Below are 27,527 nucleotides of genomic sequence, written 5' to 3'. Positions count from 1 at the left end.
TAGCAAGGTGTGTGGCTCGTGTCCGGGCGCCCGTGAGCACCTGAGGCTGTCTATCATCTGTGGGCAGCCTCGCCCCTCTGCCACTCTTAGAATAGCAGGGCCCCTCAGGTCCTCCTCTCCCTCCACACCTCAGCCCCAGCCTCCAACCCCAGGGGACACGGCTCGGCCAGCTTCAAGCCCTCCATCCCTGGCTGCCCCTTGCCCCGTTCCTCTTGTCAGATGCCTGTCCTGGCCCAGGAGGATTCTTATTTAAGACACAGGTTTACTCCTTGCTGGTGACCGCCCCACCCTGAGCAAGGTGGCCCCCACTCGGGCAGCCAGTCCCCCCTCCAGTCCCCTTCCTGTGCTCTCCCTCCAGCCCCAGGAATTCTAGCCGCCCCAGCCATGCTTATCGCTCCCTGTGGAATCTGTATCCAGTGGCTGGGGACAGAGGGGCACTGGGTAGGAGATAAAGAAAGCCCAGGGCCCCTGTGACATCTCCCCAAATAGGGCCCAGCTCCTCTCCTGGGGCCTGGTGGGACCTCAGGCCTGAAGCCCGAGGGCCTTGAAGGGGCAGCACAGGGACTGTTGGGGTCCAGTCCCTGCTCCAGGCCTCCGGCCTGTGGGCAGAGTGAGGAAAGGGCCCCATCCTGCCCTGTCTGTTGCCACCCAGTCCCTGAGCAGTGCCACTTACCTGGTCTCAGGACGCACACTGAGCAGATAGCTGCGGCTGGCTGGGCCGGGGGTCCACACAGGCCCATCGTCCTCACTGTCAGCCCCTGCTCGTTCACCTACGCCCAACCCAGGGACCCTGCGCGACCCCATGTTGTTGCCTGCCCGCTCGGCCCGGCTGCTGTCCCAGCCTAGATGGCCGCCCCTATTTATAGCCCAGCGTCACCTGCTGCTGTCCCTCCCTCCCCCTTCCCCCTCCCCGCCACCCCTCAGCCACCACCAAGACTACAACTATGTGCAAGCCACGCTGGCATTGGGAACAGCCCTGGGGACGCACAAGGGATGATCAAAAACACAGTGAATGCTTTTAAAACAAAAACAGAAAACCAAAAACCTTACTTCAGTAAGAGACACATGATCAAGCATGGTGGATAGGTGTGCTGAAAGGGAAGGGAAGCATTTGAGGGTTTGGGGCAAGTGGAGAGGAAAGCAAAGGGGTGCAAACCCTGCTGTCCTCCAAGGGAACCACAGCCCCTCCTTTAGGAAATGCGCATCCTAACAGACCTGCCTTGTTCCTGCTCCATCCCAACATGGCCGCAGCCCGCTGGCATCTGGTCCTCCACCACACTGACCACCCTGACCACCCTGACTAAGGGGTGCCAAAGGAAGCTCTTACCAGCACATTCAGGACTGGAACAGGGAAGGGAAGCAGCCCCTGTGACCGAGCACCACGAGGAGGGCGGACCTCGCCTCACCTCGGTGTGGCCTTATTGCCTGTGTCCCTTTGTCCCCACCTCCCTGCATGTGGCAGTTCCAGCTTTCCTAGATGTCTGTGTGTCAGAAAGTTCCTCCTGCTTAACTGTGATCCCAGCACTCAGCAGGAGAGAGGCCCAGGCAAGAGCATCACCAAGAGTTGGAGGCCAGCATGGGCTACAAATCAAGTTCAAGACCAAACTGAACTACATAATGAGACCCTGTCTCACAAACAAAACTTACTCTGGTTTTCAGTTTAACTTCATCTTCTTTCTCACATCCCCTCTCCTTGTCTAGGTCTTTTTAAATTTTGCCCTTATCATCCAGTGATAACTCTAAGCCATCCTTCCCAGCTTCTTGCTATTTTTTTGTTTGTTTGTTTGTTTTTCAGTTACTAGGGATTAAACCTTAGCCCTTTACACTGAGCTACATGCTTTTGTCACCCTATTTTTTAAAATTTTAAGACAAGATCTCACTAAATTGCCTAGGTTGGGTTCCAACTTGTGATCCTCCTGCCTCAGCCTCCAAGAGGGCTGGGATTACAGAGTTGTGCACAATGCCCAGCTCTTCAAACCAACTTTCTCTGTCTCCAGCCAAGTTCCTGATGATGAGGCAAAACTACACAAGGTGTGTCAACGTCCTCAAAGATGAAAAGGTAGATAATGTTTTTCCTCTCTGAGCTCACAGTCTTGTAAGAAAAGCCAGGATCTGTAGAGCGGTGCCATCTAACTTGAAGACCAGATTGACAGTCTACCAAATCTATTGAATCCGAGAGCAGATGAGTCCTAAGGGAGCATCCCGTTGACTCAGGATCCTCCTGCCTAAAACCCTCAGTGATTTCGCACTTCCTGAGGAAACTGGATGCCTGTAGAAAACTCATGGGCTGCTCTTAGTGCACTTACCATGGCGGGGATGCTGTAACCAGTCCAAGCACAGTGGAGGACCCATGCCACTGGCCCTGTCACCTCAGCCCCCACCACGTCTGGGTGACTGTGACCATGCCCCATGGGTGACATGGCACCATCTCTTCTTCTTCAGTCCAGGATTCAACAGTCCCTTCACAACCCAGGGAAGAGTGGGCCATCAGCTCTGGAGGACAGTGAGAGCCTGCCAGGGCTCCTGGGCTCGCTCACTGCCTCCTGTGCCTTTGGCTGGCCCCTCCCCAGAACCTGTGAGGTTACAGAAGGTTCGCTTTTCCTGAGGTACCTCCCCTTCTTTTCATTGCCCAAATGCTCGAAAGAGCCCAAGGGAACCGGTCCATGATCCAGTAGCAACGAATCATCAAGCGCAAACCAGTGAAGCAACCCCGGAAGGGGAGCTGGGAGCCAGGCCTGGTCCACTGGCTGGACAGGGAAGGGAGGGCAAGAACACAAAGCCCCAGGGGCCTTTAGGGGAGGAAATGGGGCGAGGGCCAATCCAAGCGGCCCAGAAGCAGCACCCCTGCTGGTCACCCACCCTGTTGTCAATGGCCTAGATGCGCCTGTCACAGGGGCCCAGGGACAGTGTCTCCAGGACCTGGAACGTGCTCCTCCCCAGACCCTGCTCATGCACACATGGATTTTCTGTCCTGAGGCCACGCAGAAGCCCAGTTCTTTTTTTGGTCCAAGATACCCACAAATGTGACATCAAGAGAACAAGTTTCTTCACAGCATAAGGGAGCAGGACACCGGAAGCCCCTCCAAACAGAACTCTTCCACAGTCCAAGTCTGCCTGTGGCCACTGAGCAGAGGCAACTGTGCCACCCACCCACAGGCACTTTTCAGGACAAAGGGAAGCACAGCTCTGGTCACCTTTACTCTGGCCATCACCCTCCAGATCTTGTGCTTTTAGGCATTTATGCTGAGGTAGTTTTTTCTACAAGCTGGGGCTAAGGCCTGGGGTCAGAGTTCAATGAGGATTTCCTTTTGCTGCAACATCAGCTCCCACTGCAGGCCCCACAGCTCTGCAGACCCGAGACAGCTCAGTGAGAGTCACACACACCAAGTGTCAGGCATCCCTCCAGTTCCCTCCCCAGTTCAGGCCTTCACCGAGCTGTGTCCCCAGCACTTTTTGAGGCAGAGACACACTTTTCCTGCCTCAGTCTCGCAGAGTACTGAAATTACAGGTATGTGCCACGGAGCCCTGTTTATTTTCTTTCTCTTGATTCTACTTTTTCCCCTCACAGGTGAGCACATGCATGCATAGGGGAGGGGAACTGTTGTGTGTTGTTTTTTAGAAATTCCCTACATGGTGCAGGCCAGGCCTGAATTCACCGTGTAGCCCAGGCTGGACTTGAACTCCTGACGCTCCTCGGCCCTGGGCTCCTGTATGCTGGGATTACAGGTGTGCATCACCATGCCTCACTGCCACTCTTCTAATAGTAAGGTTTTAGCTCTGAGCCAAACAAAGCCCTAGTCTTGGCGGGTGCTACCTACGCATGGGAAGCTACTGCTTTGTGCCGCCAACCTGCAATATTCTTGATGCCATCTGTCCTCCCTCCAAGAGCTGCCCAGCTGAGCTTCTTTCTAAGCAGGCAGAGCCTCGCCCCAGGTGGACAAGTCACCCTGTCCAGGGACTAGAGATGGGGCCACAGCTGTGCTTGGATAAGTGGACACCAATTAAAGCATTACTGGCAACAAGAAGCTACTTCTGACTCTAGTTTGATTGAAAAGGGAATTAGGGACTCGAGGATAGAGCTGTCCCACCTGCCCAGGTGTCCTCCCAGCCCCCACTCTGATGCCACATGGGCTGCCAAAAGTCTAGGCTCTTTGCAGGAGAGGAAGGAGCGCTGCCCTTGGTGGCAGCTATCAGTCAGATGGGCTGGGCTGGACTCACTCCAGCCATGTCTTTGCTCAGGAGGAAGCATTCTTTTCCCCCACCAGGACTTTTCCTATGAACTCTTTGTATCTCCACTCTTCTTTTTCTCAACAGCAGAATCTTCTCATCCAGGTAAGAAGCTGATTTCTGCTCTCCTCAAGGGTTGCCACTGACAAGTCAAGCCACCCTCCTCACCATCCCGAAGCAGTTTCCAGCTTCAGCCTCTGCCTCACCTAAGTCCCCTCCCCCTCCGCATCCGTGTGCACATGTTTGCATTAAGGGGAGTGAACAGGGCCTCTTGCATGTGGGCAAGCACTGTACCCCCGCTGCACCCTGGCCCCTCCACAGCCTCTACCCTCTCCCTGCTGCCAGCACCAGCACCAGCACCACCACACACACACAGCCCCTCTCCCCAAGCCCTGGCTCTAGTCTCCCATTTTAAAGTCATTTCCCAAGCCCAGCATGGAGCCAATCTAGGAAATAAATGTAAAGCTTCCTCCAAAGACAGCAGTTCTCAGAATACCCCCAAATATCCAGTCCTATCTATGCACAAGGCAGGGAGGGGAAATGCCAAGGGAACTGGTCTAAGGAGTAGAAAGTCCAGGAGGAAGGAGGAGCTGCGCACATGCATCCCTGGCCGTGACTGAAAGGGGGTCTGGAAACAGCAGGTTTGGTTTGGTTTCGTTCAGTTCGGTTCAGTTCGGTTTGGTTTGGTTTTACAGTACAGATTGAGCTCAGGGGCTTAGCCCTGAGCTACACACCCCAATCACCCTTTTTATTTTTTTTTATTTTTTTTTATTTTTTTTGCAGACAGGATCTAAGTCAGTAAGTTGCCCAGGCTAGGTTTGAACCTGGCAATCTTCCTGCTTCAGCCTCCCAAATGCTGAGATTATGGGGTATCAGCTGCCACACACAGCAGTTTAGTCATTCTCTTTACACATCAAAAATATGATGCGCTGATTCCATTTTCATAGAATATAGAGACAAAGGCTGCATGCTTCAACTCTAGGGTACAGATCTGAACAACTGCTGCCCAGGTGACACAAGTCCACCCTTGAAGGAAGCTGGTGCCACAGCCCCGTGTCACTCTCAGAGGGAGGCCCTTCTCTCACATCCTCTGAGTGCCACTTTCCATATGATCAATGAAATGTGTTTTGATTTTTACTAATCATGTACTAAAAACAACTTATATTTGCAAATTTAAAAGTATTTTTAAAGGCCAGTGCATGACACAATAAAGTAGCACAAAAATACACCTGCATAGGTAGACCAATAACATGCCTGAGTGACAGGACTGCAAGATGCTCAGGAATTAATTTTCAATAGTTCAGACTTGGAAAGGCTGGACAACAGTGAAAACAAATGGTCACAAAAGAGCTGAAAAACAGAAACCTGAAGCAAACTGAAAGAGGAATAAATGCAAATAAAAGTGACACTGCTCAAGAGAGGAGAATCTTCTGTTTTTGTATACAACTAGGGCAAAAGTAAATAGGTAAAAGAGAAAGCAGGACAACTTTTACCTTTGGGGAAGCTTTTTCTATTTTAAAGACATACAGGAATGAGAAAATAACATCTGACCAAGCTCAAGATACACAGAAACAGGCTGGGTATGGTGGTACAGATTGTAACCCCAGCACTTGGGAGGCTGAGGCAGGAGGATCACTGTGGTTTAAGGTCAACCTGAACTACAAAGTGAGAAACTGTCTCAAAAAACAAAAACCGAAGCTATGTGAAGACATAAACCAACTTGCTCGTTTGATGGAAGACTCAGGCTAGGTGCCTCTGTCACACAGAACCTAGACGTAGGGTTCCAAATACCAGTCACAGCTGCCTTCACTGAGACTACTCTGGACAAAAGAGGAACATAGTGAACCTGGGGAAATAATTCTGCAAAAGTAAAAGGTACATGCCCCTCACTCTTCATTTCACTGAGGTAGAAAGTTTAAACAGGAAATGGCTACATAAGTAAACTATGTTAACTTGCCATGATGAAAGTGAAGATGACTCTAAAGGCTAGGTAGAAACACAGCAAACACTCAGGATATGATAGTAAGTGAAACGGGGGAGTACAAAATCAGTGTAACGTCAGCCACAGCCCACTAGGAAGCCAACTCTACCCCTGCTCGCTGTGCGACCTGAGGGAACTCACTGACCACCCTGAATCTCAATTTTACTGTCTCATAAAAAATAACAAGCTATCTATCTTGTGCGGTTGTTCTGAGGCTAAGAGATTATGGGGATGTTTGCTGTTGTTTGTATAGAGACAGATATACACAGGCACACAGCTATGTTCACCACTACCCACCCTTACTGCAGTCCCCACAAACTCCGCCCCGCATGTGAATGAACACTGGGAAGTGGGGGAAAACCTGGAAACTGCAGCCAGTCAAGGACAAGGTCTGAGCATGTGTCTCACGTCTTCTTTAACAGTGCACATCCCACTTTTAAGAAAGACATTTGAAGTGGGGACCTGAAAACCTCATCTGTGGGAGCCGGGTCCAAGGCCGCCACTCCCCTCTGGCCACCCACACCCTGCGGCTGCGGGGATACCTGTGAGGAGAGAAGGGGGACGGCAGCCCAGACCTGCGAAGGCCCTGGCCCGCTCAGGTGGCCTGCAGAACTGTGGCTGCCTCCACATCAGACTGATTCCGCCACATGCTACTGAGTTAGTGCTGCACACCGAGAGCTGTGCCGCCCGCCAGTTCTTCACCAGTCACATCAACCCGGTGTGCATATTTGGGACAATCTCCCCAATACCACCACAGTGGAAAGAAAGCAAGCCTCAGAACACTGTGTATCGAATGCTACTGTTTGTATTAAAAATAGATATATAAATATACACATTTAAAAACTTATAAATGCATAGAATTGCTCTGAAAGAATACACAGGATACAGTTAGCAGCGATTAACTGGACAAGGGTTTCGGAGCTTGACCCCCATTGGAAGGTTACTTTTTATTGGATACTTGTTTGTTGGATGTTTTGTCACATGTATGCATTAACTTTTCAAAACAACAAAATAAAGGAAACCGATGGACACTGAACAGAGAGTGGTGATCAGGATGGAGGTTCCTTAGTCTGGGGAAGGCAAAGTGTGGGACTCACAACTGTTTAGGTTTTTTTGTTTCTTTCGTTTAAATCGGACAGTTTACATAAGTTAAGGGAGAAATTCTTTCTACAACAGTTAGCTCATAGTTATTCAGCCTATCATTTCACAGAAATAAAGCAATTGGAGAACTGATAGCAGGCATCTGTCAAGCCTCAGGGCGCACTAAATGATAGTGCGGTTCGTATCTGTTTAATTTGATCAGAGGAGCTCTGGCTGGCAGTTAAGGCCTCTGCTGATGACAAAAGACAGCTCGCCCATTCAGAACACCATGAAAGAGACAAGGTCCGAAGATGCTAGACTGGGCAAATTTTCTGGATAATCCTCAAAAATAATACTCTTCAAATGGCAAAGGAAACCCCAGAGTGACCAGCCCCAAGATGGTGCTGCTCCAGCTGGGGTGACATGCAGGTCTCTCTAGGGGGAAAGGGGTACACGTGGTCTCTAAAGAGACTGGGCACTTTGTGGGGCACCCCAAATGCTAGGGAAGTAGAAAAGTGAACTTCTGGGCAATTGATGAGCAGGCTGGCAGCCAAAGAAACTGTGGTCACTAAGACAGCAGAGGGTTTCACAGGTTCCATGTGTGACTGTCGTCCCAAGTAGCCCAACATATCTGTTCTTTACCATCCCAGCATCCATTTTCTTCTCCATAAAATGGAAGATAACTGGGATCTTTGTGAGGATTAGTGTCACCAGGAACCGTTTACCGAAATGCTGGGCATGTGAGCAGGGCTTAAAATAAAGCTTTACAACTCTCAGATCACAGAGAGGTGATGCTCTCTGCCAATGCTTAGCTGACAAGCAGCATCCCTGGGTGAGCAGAAGCAGGTGGGCACCACCTCAAGTCTGAAGGTCAAGAATGGCCTCTCTAGCCAGGTACGGTGGTACATGCCTGTAATCCTAGAACTTGGGAGGCTGAGACAGAAGGATCACTGTGAATTCAAGGCCAGCCTGAACTGCATAGTGAAATCCTGTCTCCAAATAAACAAAAAAACAGCCTCTCCACCTTTGTATGTTTTATGAATCAGAACGAGTTGGCACGAGTATCTTGTAAGAGCTTGGGAGGACCTGGATGGGGGCAGGGACCTGTGAGGCTGGAGTTTGCTAAGAGCTAGCTACGAGCAGGTGCCAGGCCACGAACCAGGATCCCAGTGAGCAGCTTAGTCATCCTCCAGCCCAGGAAGGGGACATGTGTGTAGGCTCAGGACAGCTGGCTGAGCCTGCAACTTCCCCGACTCCTCTGCCTGTCCCTGGGCACCACTGCACACCCCTCCCTGCACCTCCACCAGGCCTGCTCTCATGACTGGACCTGGGATCTGGGGCTGGCTCTGGCTCTACAGGCAGGGGGTGGGATGGGAGGCAAAGAGTGGTGGACTTGCCAGGAAAAGCAATCAAAAATGCTATGGATGCCAGAGTCCCTAGAAATGAAGCAGCACTAACCTTTCTTACTGCCATTAGCATTTCACTGACAACCTGGCATTTGATACAGGGAGAAAAAACTGGTTTTTCAGTTGTGAAAAGGTCAGGCATATTTGTCTGACTTAATTTATAACTGCTATTCATGCCTCCTACAATAGATCACCTGTAAGAACGCAGTGAGCTCTGTTCCCAGGGATGCATTGGACCTGCAGGGCCAATCCCAGGCCCGGGACAGCCCCAACTCTGCCCCAAATCTACTCCTGGCTCTGCTACACTGAGTTCCCTTTGGCAGACCCAACAGCAAGGTCTCTAACGCTGCAAGAAAAGGACAGAATTCCTCCTCTCCACCCCATTACCCAAAAAGGGTTTCCATAAGCGTCAACTCTTCTTCAGGAAAGAGGGAGACACCCAAGAAGATTTGCCTCCTGCCCAGGAGAGACCTGTGAGGGGACTGCACTGGTACTGAGACTGCTCCTCAAAGTCTCCAGAGAGCCAAGAAACAGGAAGAGCTCTCAGTGGGAGCAGGGAAGGGCAGCTGACTTGGAGAGGAATACAAGAGCCTGCCTGCATGGTAAGAAGTTTTTATTGAAATGTAGTCTGAGCAACATGAGTGCAGCCAAGAGGAAGAGAGGCTGGCCTGCCGGGGCAGCAGCCTCTCACAGCATAGGAGCAAGAACACACACATTCCCCCATCTGTGTGCCCCAAACCTGCTGTCAGGGAGGGCAGGACAGCTGGGGAGCAAAGTCCCAGCACCCACAGTGCCTTCTGCAGGTCCCTGGCTCTCCACACCTGCCGGCCTCAGCCACACCTTCTGTTGTCTCCAGTTACAAGCAAAGGTGCGCTCAAGTTTCCCACCCACAGAGACACAAGAAGCCAATGTGACAGTTCTCAGGACTGTTTTTGGAGAAAAGAATCAGAAAAAGACAGGAAGGGCAATGTGACCAAGGGCCCTTGCCAAGCCTGGCTGGGTAGAGCTCTCTCCCAAAACAGCCCCCTCTCTTTCTTCTCAGACTCTGAGAGGCTCCCTGGCTGAAGGCAGCAGCAGGGACTCCCAGACAAGCACAGGCCCAAGGTCTGGGGTGCAAACTATACTGACAGCATTGGGGTAGGGCTACATAAGAAGCCTGGAGTTAGAAAGACATAGACCAGAGTTGGGTACCAAAAAGCAGCACAAAGCCATAAATAACAGAAGCAAACTTCAGAAACAGGAGGGTCCTGGGCAACCCCACCCTGGGCAGCGCACCACAGCTCAGGGCACAGTGGCCACACTCCCACGGGCACAGACTTTGCCTTCCCTTAGTCTGTGAAGCGGTGGGGGACACTGGGGGCCCAGCCACATACACTGCCACGCCTCTAGTCACACCTGAGGGGACAGTGCAAGGCTTTCCTGGTCCTGAGAGGCCTGAGGCTGACTCTGCAATTCCTGGGCCCGATCCTCTGCCAGGCTGAGGCCCAGCAGTCCCCTGGCCTCAGGGTCAGCTGACAAAGGCCGGCCGGCACATCCTTCCAGTCCGTTCTCTCTCGCTTCCATGGCCAATTCCTCCCCAAAGCCCTCCTCTGGCTCAGAGGCTTCCACCTTCACTTCCACTATCTCCTCCTCCTCCTCCTCTTGCTCTCGCACTTTGTGGACGATGAAGAGGTGGCGGCTGAGAGAGCTGGCGGAGGTGTAGCACAAGCCGCAGAGGAGACACTGGGCTGTGGAGCTGTCTGCCTGGTGCTGAGGTATGTGGCTCTGGAACTCCAGCCCCGAGTCCGTGGCAAAGCTACATTTTGCACACTGAAAAAGCGATTTGTGCCTTTTTGGGCGAGGGACAGGTGTGCCTTTGCTGGTGGCCGGAGAATCCCCTGCTCCGCTGAGGGGTCTTTTTCGATGGTTCACCTGAAAGGGAAGATGGTATGAGCAGAGCCCCAAGACACGATCACCACCACCAGAAGCCCAATGCACCACTCAGGCTAGCTCACCTATCCCTAAATATGGCTTTGGTTCAATTGGTACCAGTTCTGTGGTTTTGGTTTGGTTTGGCTATTGTTTAGAGACAGGGCTTCATTCTGTAGCCTGGCACCTGCCATCCTCCACTAGAATGACAGGTGTAGGCCGACAAGCCTGGGCTCCAGCTCTGTTTTTCAACGTCACATATACTTGTGGTATGAATTCCAAATACATGGGGAAGGGTACAGCACACAGAAGTCCTTTTTTTTCTTTTGGTACCAGGGTTGAACTTATGACCTCACAGTCACCGGGTAGGAACTTGAGCTGCTAAGCTAAATCTCCAGCCCAAAGCCCCTCTTTTTACTTCCCAGCCTCTCTCCAAAGAGCACTCTGGGGGATATAGCTCAGTGGCACCACACCTGCCTGGCAAGTATGAGATCCTGAGTTCAATTTCCAGTGCAAAAAAAAAAAAAAAAAATCAAAGGACCAAAGAGCACTATGTTGTTGGGGTCACAGTGCTTCTCCAAGAAAGCCTGTGTGCGTGCACACAAAACTGCTATCCTCTCCCATGTGGCTGCACGCCATGCGCACTGCTCCTCACCTGCAGTCTTAGCTGACAGCACAGGCATAAAGGGAGGGCTTTCCTGGCAGCAGCACAGGCCCACTGGACAGGTGATGTCCCCGCTGCCAGCGTTAGACCAAGTGCCAGCCATTACCACCTTTTGAACCATCCTTTGAACACACTTCCTCATGCCCAAGGCCAGTGCACTCCAAGACATGCCCCGGCAGCAGGATACTGCGCAGGGTATGTTTGTTGGGTTGCAGGGTGGAGCTGCATTTTTCTGAGACTGATGCTGGCTATATTGTATGTGAGAGGCAGTCAGCAGCTCTGGGTAGCTCAGTCTTGGGGACACCTGCCCAAAGGCAGCCCCCTACCGGCTGGCACGAGCCTGCTATGGCAGGGAGAGCAGGCTGTTAGGGGTTTCCTGGGAAACAGACAGCTCATGTGGCAGGGATGAGGTCACAGGCCAGCTCTCCAGGCCTAGCTCTCCCCATGACAAGTGGGGCTGGGAAGAGACCCAGTCCGGCACCATCTGACAAGCTGACAAGCCTGCCCTGCAGTGAGGCTGAGGCAGGATAATGTACATAAAAGCACCCTAGGGTCTGTGAAGAATGGCTCCTGCCTAAGCAAGGAATCACAGTGGCGGGGACACCGGTAGAAGGCTAATGAGCTGGCTCCTGGGTCACAGAGACAGCTGGAATGACCATGCTGAGAAATGGTCACTCTGGCTGCTCCACAACCCCACCCTCATGCCTCTCCAGCTGCAGCCCAGCAGGCAGCTCACCTGAGGGGAATGTCCGCCCAGCAGTCTGACTTTGGACGTCTGGCTCAGATCAGGGCTCCTGATCCCGTGCATAAGGCTGATGTGATTCTCTAGAAGGGAGGGCCGAGGGAAGCTGGGAGGGTCCTCGGTGCAGTACCTGCAGGACACAGCCAAGGCAGCAAGTGAGAGCCCGCTGCAGGCTCCCTAACATGCTGCTGCACAGACACCAGGAGGGAGTTGGGGTGGACAGACAGCCCTGTCTCATCCCATCTGGTGCAGGTCAGAACCCCGTGCCCTGCTAGTATGGCTGCCCAAGGCTTGACCTCTGGCCCTTACCATGGCCTCATTCCCTGTTCTCATTGCCCAGAGGCCCCAGTTTGAAAGGGACAAGTACATCCTACAGAACAGGCATGGTCACCTGGGAGGTGCAGTCACCCTCATGACCCTCATACCGCAGGGCTCATTGCTGGGACTGGCTGGAGCTGGAGGGAGGTGGGGAGCAGCCCAGCACCACCAGACCCTCAGCAGCCCCTGCATACTCACCCACACGTGTAGACCTTCTTCACGGTGTCATGGTTGTTGCGGATGTGTTTGCGCAGGCTGTTGGGGGTGTGGAAGGACTGCTCACACTGCCGACACGGATACCGCTTCAGTGTCTAGTGGGTGACACATCACAAAGGTCAGAACCAGAAGGTCATTCTGGGGGAATCTTCTCAGATGATGCCCTCAAAAGCTGCAACACTCCCCCTGCCCAAGACACCAGAGCCCTAGGAGTGGCCATGTCAACAACCCTATATGGCAGCCCAGCTTACAGCCACACTTACCCGCCCATGGCTCTTTTTCATGTGGGATACGTAGCTCTCTCGGTCGGGAACCCACTCTTGGCACTCCTGGCAGGTCCAGCCTGTGCTCCTCAGTCGGGGTCTGGCTTCAGCCCTCCGATGGGCTTCTGATCTGCCCCAACGGCCTGAGGACAGGGAGCTGCCTCGGGCAGCCACACTAGCGGCAGGGGGTTCCATGGGCACTCGAGACCCAGGTCGGTTAGAGGATGAGTCCGCTGCAGCCTGCAGGCTGGAGAGCTCATCCACGTTCCGGGGAACACCATGGGTGATCTGGGGATGGGGAGAGTGGTTACTGACTGGGGGAGGGGCAAGAGGCATCAGACCACAGGACCCCTGCCCCAAGTGCCCCACCTTGACATGCTGCATCAGCTCTGGTTTCTGCAGGAACAAGAGTGGGCACTCAGGGCACTTGAAGACGCCTGCCTGCGTCTTGCTGACATCTTGGTAAAAATGTTGCTGAATATGCCTCTTCTTGTTGAAGACCATCTCACAGGAGCACTTATAAATGAGCCTAATGAAACAAGTCCCAGGGTGTGAGGTGACCATGGTTCTGCTGGCAGAATCACAGACCCGCCACCCCTTCTCTGCTCTCTCCATGCCAGGGCAGGGCCTAGAAAGCCCTGCTGAGTGCCTGCCTCGGGGCATCATTAGCAGACTTCAAGGCCTGGCCACCAGCCTCAGCATCCTGGTCCATCCCAACAGCCCCCAGAGCCACTCCTTGCTGCACTCACTGGGAGGGTCTGTGGGGTTGGGTGGGGTGCTGGGTGGTGCTGTGGTCCGCAGTGCTGCTGGCAGTCTTGAAGGCCATAGGGCAGAATGCACATTTGTGGAAAACCTGGCAGTGTCGCTCCTGGATGTGGCTTTTCAGCAAGGCCAAAGTCAGGTGGACAACACCACAGTGGATGCACCTAGATGAGAGGTGAAGGTGTCAGACCCAGAGGTGCTGCTGCTGGAGAGGGACAGAGGCAGGGTGGGGCCACCTTGAGGCCCATTACACACCACATCCTGAGCCCAGGGACACATCAGCAGACAACCCTTTTCCCACTTCCAGGGGATACCCTTCTGCACACCCAAAATCTGGAAAGCAGGAGACCGCTCACTGATCACAGTCTGAGTTAGTGTGTGGCCTCACTGCCCAAGTGCAGAGGAACTGCAAAGGCCTCTGCCTGCCCCCACACCGCACCAGTTTTGCGCTGATCAAGCCAGGACAGACACCTGGAGTCAGGCAATGCAGCGCCCCTGGCATAACCAGACAGAACACAGAGTCCAGGAGGAAGCACTGGAGAGCAGCACTGTCCAGGGCACCCACTGTGTAGATGGATACTGGCCACATTTTGCACTTAAAAGCCACATATGGCTGATACTGCTCTGGGTGGTGTGGCTCTAGAGTAGTGACACCTGCTCAGCAAGCCTGTAGATGGCTTTGTACTTGCTGTGTTTTGAGTCATGGTCCCCCTAAGGTTGCCCACGCTGGCCTTGAACTTGCTCCTCCTACCACAGCCTCCCAGGTAACTGGGATGACTGACGTGTGCCATCACGCCTTGCTCAATTTTTTATTTCTTCTTCTCCCTACCAATTCGTATCTTCTGAGTTTTGTTTGGTAGATACATATTTTTGTAATACATAAATAACCAACCTAGATCCTCAATAAAGAATTACCTTAAATCATTTTTCTGAAATTGAGGTCACATGAAACTCTGGTTCAACCTCACAGCATCTCCACAAACTCTCTTCCTCAGTGTGATGACCTGGCCCCTGGCACCTGCATCCTCAAGGTTCCTGGTGCTTCTCATGAGTCCAGGGTTTCCCCTCTGAGAGGAAAGACTTCCTGGTTCCTGCTCTTTATATTCCTTTTGTGCCAACAGTTTCTCCCCTGTGACCTTGACAGTCCAGTAAGCATTAGAAAAGGCTGCTGCTTTACTGAAAGCCAGGCATGACAATGCACACCTGTCATCCCAGCACTCGGGAGGCTGAGGCAGAAAGACTGCCAAGAGTTCCAGGCTAACCTGGGCTACACGGTGAGTTCAGGGCAGCCTTAACCACATAAGGAGACCATCTCAGAAAGAAAACAATAAGGCAAGATTTTACATAAGAAGTCTTTGATTCCTGAATATTAACTTTATTCTAAGTTTACTGGCTAATTCCACAGTTTACATGAATCATCCCAGAATCGTGCAATCCTTTTTCTTCCTGGTACAAGTGAGATGGGTGGGAGGGGACAACGGGATCATCTCTGCAGACAATTAGCAATGAGGGGTAGTTCACAGAACCAGAATGTTGCTGGCAATGAACTCCAAAAGCTTTCATTATTGTCTGTACATGCTGTAAATTACAAAATTTCTATGAAGCTACTTACTTTCTTTTCTTTGCCATTAAACAAAAAAATAGTAAAACTTGAGGACCTCACACACACACTCACACACTGCTCGTGTAGATGGGTGCTCTCCATACAATGTATAAGGCCATGATGGCAAATCTTTCAGAGCTTTCAAGGATATAAACAGCTGCAGCATATGCGCTATAGGTTCACCACCACTGCACAAATTAGGAGGAGAAAAAAAATCCACGTTACCAAATTCATCGAAAGTGAACCGGTACACTTGAAATATGCAAAATGGTTTTCTCTCTTACGTGGCTTTATTTGGACAATTTGACCAAATTTCTGCAGAAACAATATAAAATGCCACTGCAAATCTATTTGATGTAGTAAGTGTTCTTTGAGAAACTGCCTATAATCCCAGCACTCAGGAGGCTGAGGCAGGAGGATTGCTGAGAATTCAAGACCAGTCTGAGCTACAAAGCTAGTTCAAGACAAGACTAAACTGCACAATGAAATCCTGTCTCAAAAAGAAAAAGAGAGAGAGAGGGAGAGAAAGAGAGAATAAAGCAAAGCAAAGCTAGGTTAAGCTAAACTAAGCTGCTTCGACATCACTGGTCATTTGAGAGATGCAAATTAAAACAACACTGAGATTCCACCTCACCTCAGAAAGAATGGTTACTATCAAGAAATCAACCAATAACAAATGCTGAAAGGGCCATGGGGAAACAGAAACCCTTCTCCACCACTGGTGGGAATGCAGACTGGTACTACCACTGTGGAAATCAGTATGTAGATTCCTGAAAAAACTAGGACTAGAGGTCCCATTTAACCCAGCTCTTCCCCTTCCAGGTATTCCCAAAAGAATTAAAAAAACATCATACCACAGTGATGTATGTGCACTCATGTTTATAGCAGCATAGTTTGTAAAAGCCAGATCTTGGAAACAACCTAAATGCTCACCTACTTGAGGGATGGATAAAAAAAGATATATACACTAGAGTACTATTCAGCCATAAAGGAGGATAAACTGGACACTTATAGGCAAATGGATGCATCTTGAGAACATATTCATTAGTGAGATATACATTTGTTTTAAATACCCATTTTTTTTGGCATTAATAAATTCTAAAAACACACATGTAAAATCATATTGTTTCATCAGTGTGAGAAGCTGAAAGAAAAAACATACGAATACCTGTGTGTATATGTATAAATGTATGTACATGTTTATAAAAATAGTAGCTAAGATACTTACTAATGATACTATGGATTTCTCTTCACTGAAGATAAAGATTTGTGTTGGTATTGTTTGCACAATTGCATGCAGATGTTTTATGCTCTGGGTGAATGACTTGGGGATGACAGTGCACAATGTATGTACCACTATTGCCCTGGTTGACATGCTTAGAAATTTTGTTGTAGTTTTTTCTTCTTTTCCTTTTTTTTTTTTTTTTTTAATGTTGAAATAAAATGGATTTGGAAAGAAAGAGAGAGAGAGAAGAGAAGGGAAGGGAAGGGAAGGGAAGGGAAATGAAACTGCATCCACAGAAAGAACACAAGGGTAAAAGGATGCATGCTTCCAGAAGCACTGAGCCTGATGGGTAAATACACTGATGAAGAATCCAACCTCATAACTCAACCTTGGACAGCTTTTCTTAAAAGAAAGCAAACAATTATACAACAATTGCATGTTGGAAAACATGTGAGGTATCAGAAAAGAGAATATAGCCTAAGATGTTTAAATCTGCTAATGGTCACAAATAAGAAAATACCATGATTAAAAGTCCTTGCAGGAAAACAGACACACCTTGAGACAATAATGTTAACAGAAATAAACCAGACACATCTCCAGTGTAGGTTTTATTGGTCTTGTTCTATACTATTTTGATCAATTCTATTATACCTGATGATATAGGCAACTCAATTTAAGAATAGCAAGAGGCACAATGATAACCACTTTTGATCACCTGCTATTCTGTTTCTGCATCATGTTCTATGCCCACCCTTCTGTTCTAACTGACTCTGTTTTGCTTAGTCACGTTTGGTTTTATTCTCTTCAAAAAAAGTAATAAGAACTGTGGGTGTAATAAAACCCCAAAAGTGTAATTGTTATTGTAAAAGAGAGGAAAGGAAGGTGGACTAAGGGATATAACCGCAGGTATGTTTGAGTGTGCAGGATGGAAAACCATATTACTGAGGTTTTGTTGGATCACTGAATGGAACTGTCTCCAATATCACTGTACGAATGTCCACTTTATATGCTTTAATTTTATAATTTGGACAATTGTTTCTAAGAAGACAATACATAACCTATTAACTAATGATTTCCTATTAACTAATGATTTCTTACTGTATATTTTTTTTCTTGAAATTCTGTATTACTTGTACCCTTTTACTGCTTTGTTTTTTTTATGTCCTTTCTTTTTTCTCTTTAAATAATAAAAAAAGAAATAAACCAGACACACAGTTTAAATACTCCATGGTTTCTCTAATCTGAGAGACCAAAAATATAAATAATTTGAAGAGCAAAATAAGAGATAATAGAAAACAAGAAGGTAGATTTTTTGCAAATGGAACAGGAACCAAAAGATGGGGGGTAAGGGGAGAAGGGCTCAGGGCCCCCTGCGTCCTGCACACCTTGACTCCCTTTGAGGAGTGCAGAGGATCAACAAGGGTTCTAAGCAAAAGAAAAAAAGAAAGCAATGCCGGACATGGTGGCACACACCTGTAATCCCAGCACTCAAGGAGGCTGAGGCAGGGAAACTGCACGAGCCTGGGTTATACGGTGAGTTCAAGGCCAGTTTGAACTATGTAGTAAGACCTGTCCCCCCCAAAAAAAGAGAAGAAAAGAAGGCAAAACCAGGCTAATCTCTCTTCCTTATGACATCACTGCTACTCTCCAAATTACCAATGAAGGGTAGAACACATAATAAAATTCTAAAACATATCCATATAGCTACATTTCACACAAAACATACCCACTGCACAATGATATACATATATAATATGTTGGGCTTTTTCACTGTCTTAACAAAAAGCAAAAATAATGTTAAAACAAAATAATATTGTAAAACTCTTACAGAAGTCAGTAAAGTAAAACACATCTATGTTTTTAGAATTTATTAATGCCAAAAAAATGGGTATTTAAAACAAATGTATATAATAAGGGACTTATGTCCAGAATATACACAGAATGCTTGTAACTCAATAACAAGATGACAACCCAATTTTTAAATGGGCAAAGAATCTGAATCAACATTTTCAAAGACACACATGGCCAATAAGCACAATAAGCACACACTTAATATGACCAACCTCAGGAAAAATGCAAATAGGATACCACTTCATGTCCAAAGAACAGATACAATCATAGAGTCGGACAGCAGAAAATGTTGGCAAGGATGTAGAGCTTAAACCTTTAATACACTGCTTGTGGGAGTACAATCACGGAGACAAACAGGCTGACAGAGTCTCAAGATGTTAAAGTACAAGTTATCATTTGAACCAAAGATTCCACTCCTACGTATATTCTTAAAAGGGAAACAAAGGTCCGCACAATAACTCACACACATATGTTCACTTGCGGCATTACTTGTAAGGGGCAGAAGGTGGAAATAGCCCAAACATCTATCAACTGAAGAATCAACATGCATGAGGTCTATCCATACAATGGAATAGCATTCAGCCATAAAGAGGAATGAAAGACTGACAGATGTCACAACACATCTGAATCTGAAAAATATAATGCTAGACTGCATATTGTAGGACTGCATTTACATAAAATACACAGAAGATAAGTCTGTGGGACCAAAAGTAAATCAGTGGTTGCCTATGGTTAAAGGAGTAAGAGGACTGGCAAGTATGGGGTTTCTTTTTGGATAGTTAAAATGCTCTAAAATTATTGGTAGTGATTGTACAACTCCCTGCCTATATTAAAAAATCATCTTCATCTTTGTACTCTGAGTATCTAGCAATTTGCTAAAGACAGTAAGTACACACATAAAAGACAAATGAGAATAAAAATTTCAAAATTCCAAAGAGCTTGCAAAATATGGTACATGCTGGATGGTAGTTATATTGCTATGAAAACTGTAGGGTCAAAGCCTTATAGCAAAAAAAAAAATTTTTTTTTTTTTATACTTGCACAGGACTGTACAGTAAACAACCATGTGGTTGCTTACATGGAGTCCCCATGTATTCAGTCAGTTATCAAAGTAAAATATTTTTATTTATAGGATATACAGTAACTATTTGGGTCCTATGAATATATAGAACCTGTCCTTAATAGCTTACATTCATGTACCACTTTAACATGAAGAAAACCCATTTATAGAAGTACAGTGACAGTTGACCCAATCACTCTGTCCATCGAACCACTCAGGCTAGTTTGTATACTAGTAGAGTTTTATTTCTACTTTTATTTTTATTAATTTTATTCTTTTTAATACAGATTTTTCAGTGAGGGGCTTTTTCAACCCCATTGGTTCCATTTTCTTGAATTTTTTTCCATTTTAATTTGCTTCATAACTTAAAATCTCCTAGCCTTAGATATTATTTCTCAATTTTGTGCTGATGGGCATGTGTATGAGAACTGGAGAGGTAATTTATTGGAATGAACTTTCCCCAGCCCCTTTCCCTTTTTTGACATGAATTTTACAAATGAAGAATGATGTTGCTAAGTTAATGTGGCAAAGTTGACAAAGACCACTGAAATGATTATGATTTAGAAGTAACTTTCTCCTGCTGCTCTGATCTGAAAAATGGTTGCTGTATGTTTTTTACATGGCATTTGGTTTTGGGTATCTGTTACTTTGGCACTATTCTTGTTTGCCTCTTAACTATTTTTGCCAGTGTACTATACCTCAGCCTTATTCAAGCGACAGAAAAAGTCATAAGAACAATAAGTAAAGTGATTTGTTTTATAATTTATCTTCCATGTCCAGTTTGGTTAGCTTGTTATGCAATATAAGTGAAATATCAGATTTCTATTCCTGTGCCCTTTTTATCATTAAAATTCACACACACACACACACAAAAAAAAAAAATCCAAAGAGCAGAAAATGTGTCTAAATTTAGTCAAAATTAATTTTTAGAAACCAAAATAATAAGGTAAAAGTTCCCAACTTGGAGATCTAATTGGGTCAAAGTAAAAGTTGCAGATTTATGACTTTTAGAGTAAGCTTTGCTCAGTCTAGTCTTTTTCTTGAACACGATTTCTTGCTTATAAATGTTTAACACAAATGTGGTGGCAAAAAAAAAAAAAAAAACACAAAAGTGTGGTAGAACATGCCTATAATCCCAGTCCTGTGGGAGGCTGAGGCGAATTCCAAGTTCAAATTCAGCCTCACCAACTTACTAGCTTAGCAAGATCTTGTCTCAAAATTAAAAATTAAAAAAAAAAAAAATGCAGGGGTGCTGAGAATGTAGCTCAACATGAAAGCTCCAGGTTCAATTCCAGTGGGGGGGGGGGGGCTTGACAGAGGAGATTCGGTACAAAACGAGTTTTCTTGGTTTTACCATAAAGTTGCTCATTTATTCCATTCTCAGGTTTTGTTTCTCACAACCTGACAAAAACTAACAAAATGAAGATACTAGAGCCCTTTGAATTTCAAGTTTTACAAAAAGGCTGGATAACTTTTATTAATGAAAACTAGAACATTTCAAAATATTGCAATTAAACTTACTATCAAAACTACTATAAATTTAATATGGCAAACACAGTAACTTTGTGAGTGAATTAAATTTATTATACCTTTACAAGTAAATAGAAAGCTGGGCACACATGTAGTCCCAGCTCCTGGGAAGGTTGAGGCTGGCCAAGTTGGGCAGCATAGTGAGGTCCTCATCTCAAAAAAGACAAATTAACAACCCCCAAAAACTTTCCCCTTCAAATCTTTTTCTTTCCTTTTCTGTGTGTGTATGTGATACTGAGGGTCAACCTAGGAGTGCTCTACGCTGAGCTATATCCTAGACTTTTTTTTAAATTTTGAGACAGGGTGCCCAAGCTGGGCTTGAACTTGTAATTCTCCTGCTTCAGCCTCCTGAGTAGCTGGGATTACAGGTTGTACCACCGTGCCCACCTTCAAAAGTATCTCATTTCTTTGAACTCATTTTCTGTCTTCTTGCTCTTGGATCCTCTACAATCTACATACCAATCAACATTCTTGCAATAGTAGACCTGTAAGACCAAATGTCACTCTAAAGTTCAGACTAGTTCTGGGACTGGTCATTGGGCAATACCAGGGCAGGGAGCCAGACAGCACCCACCTGTAGCCCACCTTGCGGGCATAGTGCAGGCAATTCTCCTTGACATGGGTCTGGAAGTAGGCAGAGCGACAGAGGACTCCACACTCCGGGCAGCAGTAGGGGGACTTGTGCGCGTGAATCCGCTGGTGTGCACAGAAGCTGCACTGGTTGGGCAGCAGCATCTGGCACACCTGGCATGTCTAGGAAAGAACACCAAAAAAGCAGGTCATGAAGTGACACAGCCCTGCAGCTTTCCCGCCCCAGCGGCCTGGCTCTCCTGGGACATGGGTCGAGAGCCTCTTTCCCCAACAGTTCTCATTTCCAGCTCGCCAAGGACACTGGCAACATCCAGATCTCATTCCAGATGTCCACACTGATGCTCAGCAAGCGATGCGTGCCACCTCATGAGTCAGAGAAGCCTGCCAGCTCCCTCTGCGCCTATGGGACTGCAGCTGCAGCTGTCCCATCATGTGAAGAACCCAGGTAAGCCCAAAGGCGTCAGCAGAACAGGACAGGGTGCTCCTTTAGTGAAAATGAGGTGCATATATGACTGGCCAAGAGGGCCACTGACCCAGGATCAGAGCAGGTACTCAGGGGACGAACTGTTGAATGACAGGGAAAAATTCTCTGCTTTAACCAAACTGCAGAATGACAGACTCCTAGACAAATAATCCAAGGTCTTCAACAAATTGTGATGGAAAAAGACAGACACAGAGAATGGAAACTTACAGACTAAAGGGGAGATAAGCTGGGACACAGCTCGGTGTAGAGCACTTGCCTAGCATGCAGAGGCCATGGTTTCCAGCCTCAGTATCGAAAAAGAAAAGTTTTAAGAGAGATTTTCAATCAGGTGGAATGCAAAGCCCTTGACTGAATTTTGAGTCAAACAAGCAAGTGTAAAAAGAAGACAACTAGAGACATGTAAATACTAACTTTATATCAGGATATTTTACACTTAAGATTTAGTAAGAAATTACTATTAATTTTTAGATGTGACCAGGCATGGAGGTGCATGCCTATAATCCCAGCACTTGCAAGGCAGAAACAGGAGGATTGCCATGAGTTCGAGGTCAGCCTGAGTTACACAATGACTTCCAAGTGTGCCTGAACTAAATGATAAGATATCATCTCAAAAAAAACCCTTATTTTTAGATGTGGCATCATCTTCACATTTTCTAACAACAAAAAGAACTTTATCTTTTACCACTCACTATAAACTAGAGCTTGGTGTAAACTAAGAGCTTGCTATAGTTTGAAGGACCTGCAGTGTCCACCAAAAAGGCCTACAGAACTAAAGACTTCACTATGGGGAAGTATGAAACACAGAAGATCTTTGGGTCAGGATTTAGTGGGTCCCAGCCTCTTCCTCTTGTCCAAGACCTGTTCCCAGATGATGTGGGGCACAGGCCCATGGCAATGAAGCCAACTACCCATGCACTGAACTTTCCAAAACTATAAGCCAAAAGCAGCTTGCTTTCTTTATAAGTTGATAGCATCAGGTAATTGTTTTAAGTAACAGAAAACTAACACAGAACTACATACTAAAGTATTTACAGATATGCTGATGCCTGAATCTGTTTAAAAATAAAATCTATCCATTGGGGAAGAGCACTGGGTAAGAATATATATACATATAAAATGGAACCACAAGTTGACAATTCTTCATGGAGGATTCGTTAAAACATTCTTTCCATCTTTTTTAAAGACAGGATCATGCTATATGCAGTCCAGGTCAGTATTTTTGTTGTTGGTTTTTTTTTTTTTTTTTTTTTTTTTTTTTGGTTGTGGGGATCAAACTCATGACCTCATGCTTGCCAGGCAAGCGCTTATGCCACTGAGCTAAATCCCCAGCTCGTTCTTTTTTTTTCTTTCTTTCTTTCTTTTCTTTTTTTTTTTTTTTTTTTTTTTTTTTTTTGTGTGTGTGTGTGTGTGTGTGTGTGTGTAAGGTGTCCTTATACAGTTCAAGCTGACACTTTAAACTCATTGTGTAGCCCAGGTTAGTGTCAAACTCGCAGTGATCCTCCTGCCTCAGCTCTGGAGAGCTGGTATTACAGGTGTGAACCACCACACCTGGCTTAGGCTGGTCTTGAGCTGGTAAACCATTAGCCTCAATCTCCCACATGCTTGGACTACCGACATGTACCACCACATTCAGTTCTTTCCACTTTTAAATATATTTCATAATATAAATCTTCAGAAGTTTTTCTGAAGTATGGATTTTAGAAGCAGAACAGCCTAACTTTGTGTAAGAGAAAACAATGCTCACACACACACACACACACACACACACACACACACACACAAAAGGTAACAGAGGCATAAAAACTAAAAACCGTCAGGCCTGGTGGCACCCTCCTGTAACCCCAGCATTTGTGAGGGTGACACAAGAAGACCGCCACAAGTTCAAGGTCATATGGGCTACGCATTTCAAGGCCAACCTGAAGTACATAGTGAGACCCTGCCTCAAACCAAACCAAAACAAAACCAAACCCTGTTTTTACAGCTTCGTACATATGAGGAAGAAAGGAGCAAAGTAAAGAGCTCAGGACAAAAGTGAGACTTCCCTGAGTGCACCTTGTTATACTTTTAACTTTGAAACCATAAAGATTTTATATCATTTTAAAAAATCATACAACCAGGCAGAGTGGAACATGTCTGTAATCCCGATACTCTGGAAAGCCAAGACAAGAAGACAGTGAATTTGAATCCAGCCTGGGAAACTCAGTACTTGGCAAGACCCAATCCAATCAATCAATCAATCAATCAATCACAAAAAAAAAAAAAAAAACATAAGGGGGCTGGGGATTTAGCTCAGCGGCATAAGTGCCTGACTTGCAAGCAGGCAGTCATGAGTTCGATCCCCAGTACCGATAAAAAGGGAAAAAGACAAAAAAAAAAAAAAAAAAATCAATCAATCAGGCTGGGAAGTTAGTTCAGTGCAAAGGCCCTGGGTTCAATGCCCAGTTCTACAAAAATAAATCAATAAATATTCAAGAGGTCACATCATGCCCATTAAGATGCTATTATACAAGACAGTAAGTATTGTGAGGATACAGAGAAACTGGTACCTGTACACTGTAGGTAGGAATGTGAAATGGTATGGTTGCTGAAAATAGTATGGTGGTTCCTCAAAAATTAAACAGAATTACCATATAATCCAAAATGCCATTTCTGAGCATATAGTGTAAAGATTCAAAGGTAAAGCCCAAAAAAGATACTGTTATACCCAATTTCATACTAACATTATTCAGACTAGTAAAAACATGGAAGATACCCAAGGATTAATGGATTTAAAATGTAGTACATACATACATGCACACACAGAATAGTGTTCAGCCTTTCAAAAGCAGGAATTCTGACAAAGGCTATAAACATTGATGACCTTGAAGACATGCCAAGTGAGATAAGCCAGGGATAAAATGACAACTATTGCACAAGTCCACCATATAAGGCACCTAGAGTAGACAAGTTTACTGCAACAAATCAGAAAGATGACTGGCAGGGGCTGTGAGAGGGGGTAAAATGAGACATTGTTGACTCATTGGTCCAGGGCTTCAGTTTTGCAAGATGAGTTCTGGAGACCGGTTGAACAATGTGAATGTACTCAACACTGGCAACCTGAACAGGTAGAAATGGCTAACTGGAGGTATGAGGGTTATCTGACTGCAGTACCTGTCACTCTCCTGCACTGATCACCCGGGTTGATCTGGTTGTCCTGGCTGGCTAGGCTGACATCCCCGTCCTCCCTCACTGCTCCATGTGTGTCCCTCCCAAAGCTGGCAACAGGTCGAAGAGACAACCAGTCCCGACAGAGGCAGGCGATCTCTTTGGTGAAGGGTATGCAAGTAGCTACACTGCCTGCTAGAACCTCCATACAAGCTCTCCAAGAATGGCTAACTGGGAAACTTTATATGCATTTTACCAAGATTTAAAAATTAATAGACCGGATGTGGTGGCATGCACCTGCAATTCCAGCACTTGGCAGGCTGACACGGGGGAATCACTGCAAGACTGAGGCCAGCCTGGGCCACACAGTGAGTTCAAGGCCAGACTGGGTCACACAGTGAGACCACATTTCAAACAAACAAGCAAATAACAACAACAAAAAATCTAATCTAATCATTAGGTAAAAGGTAGGGAGCTTCCCAAGTATGGTGGTAAACACATAATCTCAGCTACCCAGGAGATTGAGGCAGGAAGATCATAAATCCCAAGCCAGCCTCAACAACTTAGTGAGGTGCTGTCTCAAAATTTAAAAATTAGGCCAGGTGGGGCTGGGGATTTAGCTCAGTGGCATTAAGTGTCTGCCTGGCAAGTGAGAGGTCATGAGTTCAAATCCCAGGACCCTCCCCCCAAATAAGCCAGGGGTACAATTACAGGCAAATGCCTGTAATTATAGCATTTGGGAAGCTGACGCAGGAGAAGGCGTGCAAGTTCAAGGTCAGCCAGGGCTACAAAGTGAGTCAAGGTCAGTCTGATCCACATAGTGAGACTTCGACTCAAAAAATAAAATAAAATAGCCAGGTGTGTGGCACACACCTATAGTCCTGGCACTCAGAAGACTGAGGCAGGATGATCACCATATGTTCAAGGCCAGCTTAGGCCACATAATGAGTTCAAAGCTAGCTTAAAGTACATAGCAAGAACCTGTCTCAAAAGAAAAGAAAACTTAAAAAATTTAAAAGGCAAAAAAAAAATTAAAAGGCTGGGGATTGAGAGGCTGAGGCAGGAAAATCATTTGCAAGTTTGAGACCCCCAAAGCTAGCCTGAACTGTGTAAGGAGACCTTCTTCAAAAAAGCAAAAAATAAATTAATTAAATTTTAAAATTCCAAAAAAAATCTGTGGGGCTGGGGATTTAGCTCAGCAGCGTTAGCGCCTAACTTGCAAGCAGGCGGTCGTGAGTTCAATCCCCAGTACCGATTAAAAAAAAAAATTAAAAAGATAAAAATAAAATAAAAGGCTGGGAATGTACCTCAGTGTTCCCTGAGTGGGTATGTATGTATATATCTCTATCTCTATCTATATCTATATCTATATCTACACTGAAGGCCAGCCTGAACTGCATAGTAAGATCCTATCTAAAAACAAAACAAACAAAAAAATCAGGCATCTGTGACTCCTGCAACCATAAACAAGAACAACAGCCAGCCTTCCTCCCTTTCTTTGGTTTTTTGAGACAAGGTCTTGCTATGTAGCTCAGGCAATCCTCCTGCCTCAGCCTCCCAAGTGTTGGAATTACCCCTTCAGCTTTAAACTCTACCTGAACCTAATCAAATTCCTCCCTCTCCCTTCTTGGCTCCCTCCTTCCTCTTTTGTCCCTTCTCCTTTCCCTCCATTGGCCACACTTAAACTGTATGCAGCTGGGCATGGTAGCACATACCTGTATTCCCAGCACTATGGGAGGCTAAACCAAAAGGATGACAAGTTTGAACCCAGCCAGGGCAACTTAGCAAGACCCTGTCTTCAGATAAAAACTAAAAAAGGGCTGGAGATTCTGTTCTTTTCCTTGAAAAGAAAGAAAGAAGAGATGCTCTAAAATGAAGAAGAAAGGGCTGGGGATATAGCTCAGTGGCACAGCACCTGCCTGTCAAGCATAAGGTCCTGAGTTCAATTCCTGATACCAAAAATGTATAAATAAATAAAATGAAGAAAAGAAGTGCTCTGGAAAGAAGTGCTCAGCAGTGGTCTGAAGAAGTAAGCAAATACACTCTGCATGCAGAGTGGGCCACTGCGGGAGTACAAAGATGGTGGCCACGGCACAGCTGGGTCTCCTGTGTCCCCCTCTCACTGGGCCTCAGTGGTTTGATGGCTCTCCATGACAGCTCTTGCCCCGATGCCCAGTCTCCCTGCCATAATGCTGCCTCAGTGAAGCTCACTGCAAGCGCCCTGGCTTCATCCCCAGTACTGCTGAAAAGAAGAGAAAAGAAGAGAGGATAGGAGGGGAAGAAAGAGGGGAGTGCGGAGGAGAGAGTAGAGGGGAGCAGGGAGAGAAGGCAAAGCTGTATTTTATTTTCAGGCTGGGTATGGGTCCAGTGTGTGCTGGACAAACTCTCTACCACTGAGCTACACCCTCAGTCCCTAGTCAGGTCATTCTTGCTAAATTTTGGCTTGGAGGCAAAATATGGTGCATACAGGAA

The 27,527-nt window shown here is 46.7% G+C and overlaps 2 protein-coding genes across 5 annotated transcripts in view; both read right to left on the bottom strand.

Annotated features, from left to right (window-relative positions):
• Nucleotides 1–847, bottom strand: part of Alpk3 (alpha kinase 3) — a 46,726-nt gene extending 45,879 nt beyond the window's left edge. For all 3 annotated transcript variants that reach the window (XM_003475481.3, XM_013158836.2, XM_023567472.2), the window contains exon 1: nucleotides 674–847. In XM_003475481.3, coding sequence (XP_003475529.1) covers nucleotides 674–804 — 131 coding nt within the window. In that variant the 5' untranslated portion in view covers nucleotides 805–847. The remainder of the gene's footprint in view (nucleotides 1–673) is intronic.
• Nucleotides 848–6,997: 6,150 nt separating this feature from the next.
• Znf592 (zinc finger protein 592) overlaps nucleotides 6,998–27,527 on the bottom strand; it is a 52,733-nt gene continuing 32,203 nt past the window's right edge. For both annotated transcript variants that reach the window (XM_063250071.1, XM_063250072.1), the window contains 7 exons: nucleotides 21,411–21,589; nucleotides 13,555–13,731; nucleotides 13,175–13,334; nucleotides 12,806–13,093; nucleotides 12,525–12,637; nucleotides 12,003–12,138; nucleotides 6,998–10,605 (listed from right to left, as the gene is read on the bottom strand). In XM_063250071.1, coding sequence (XP_063106141.1) covers nucleotides 10,084–10,605; nucleotides 12,003–12,138; nucleotides 12,525–12,637; nucleotides 12,806–13,093; nucleotides 13,175–13,334; nucleotides 13,555–13,731; nucleotides 21,411–21,589 — 1,575 coding nt within the window. In that variant the 3' untranslated portion in view covers nucleotides 6,998–10,083. The remainder of the gene's footprint in view (nucleotides 10,606–12,002; nucleotides 12,139–12,524; nucleotides 12,638–12,805; nucleotides 13,094–13,174; nucleotides 13,335–13,554; nucleotides 13,732–21,410; nucleotides 21,590–27,527) is intronic.

This window comes from Cavia porcellus, unplaced genomic scaffold (assembly GCF_034190915.1).
Source record: "Cavia porcellus strain 051 isolate PalLab524CR breed Dunkin Hartley unplaced genomic scaffold, mCavPor4.1 scaffold_6, whole genome shotgun sequence".
NCBI lineage: Eukaryota > Metazoa > Chordata > Mammalia > Rodentia > Caviidae > Cavia > Cavia porcellus.
This window is presented reverse-complemented; position numbering and strand designations above follow the sequence as displayed.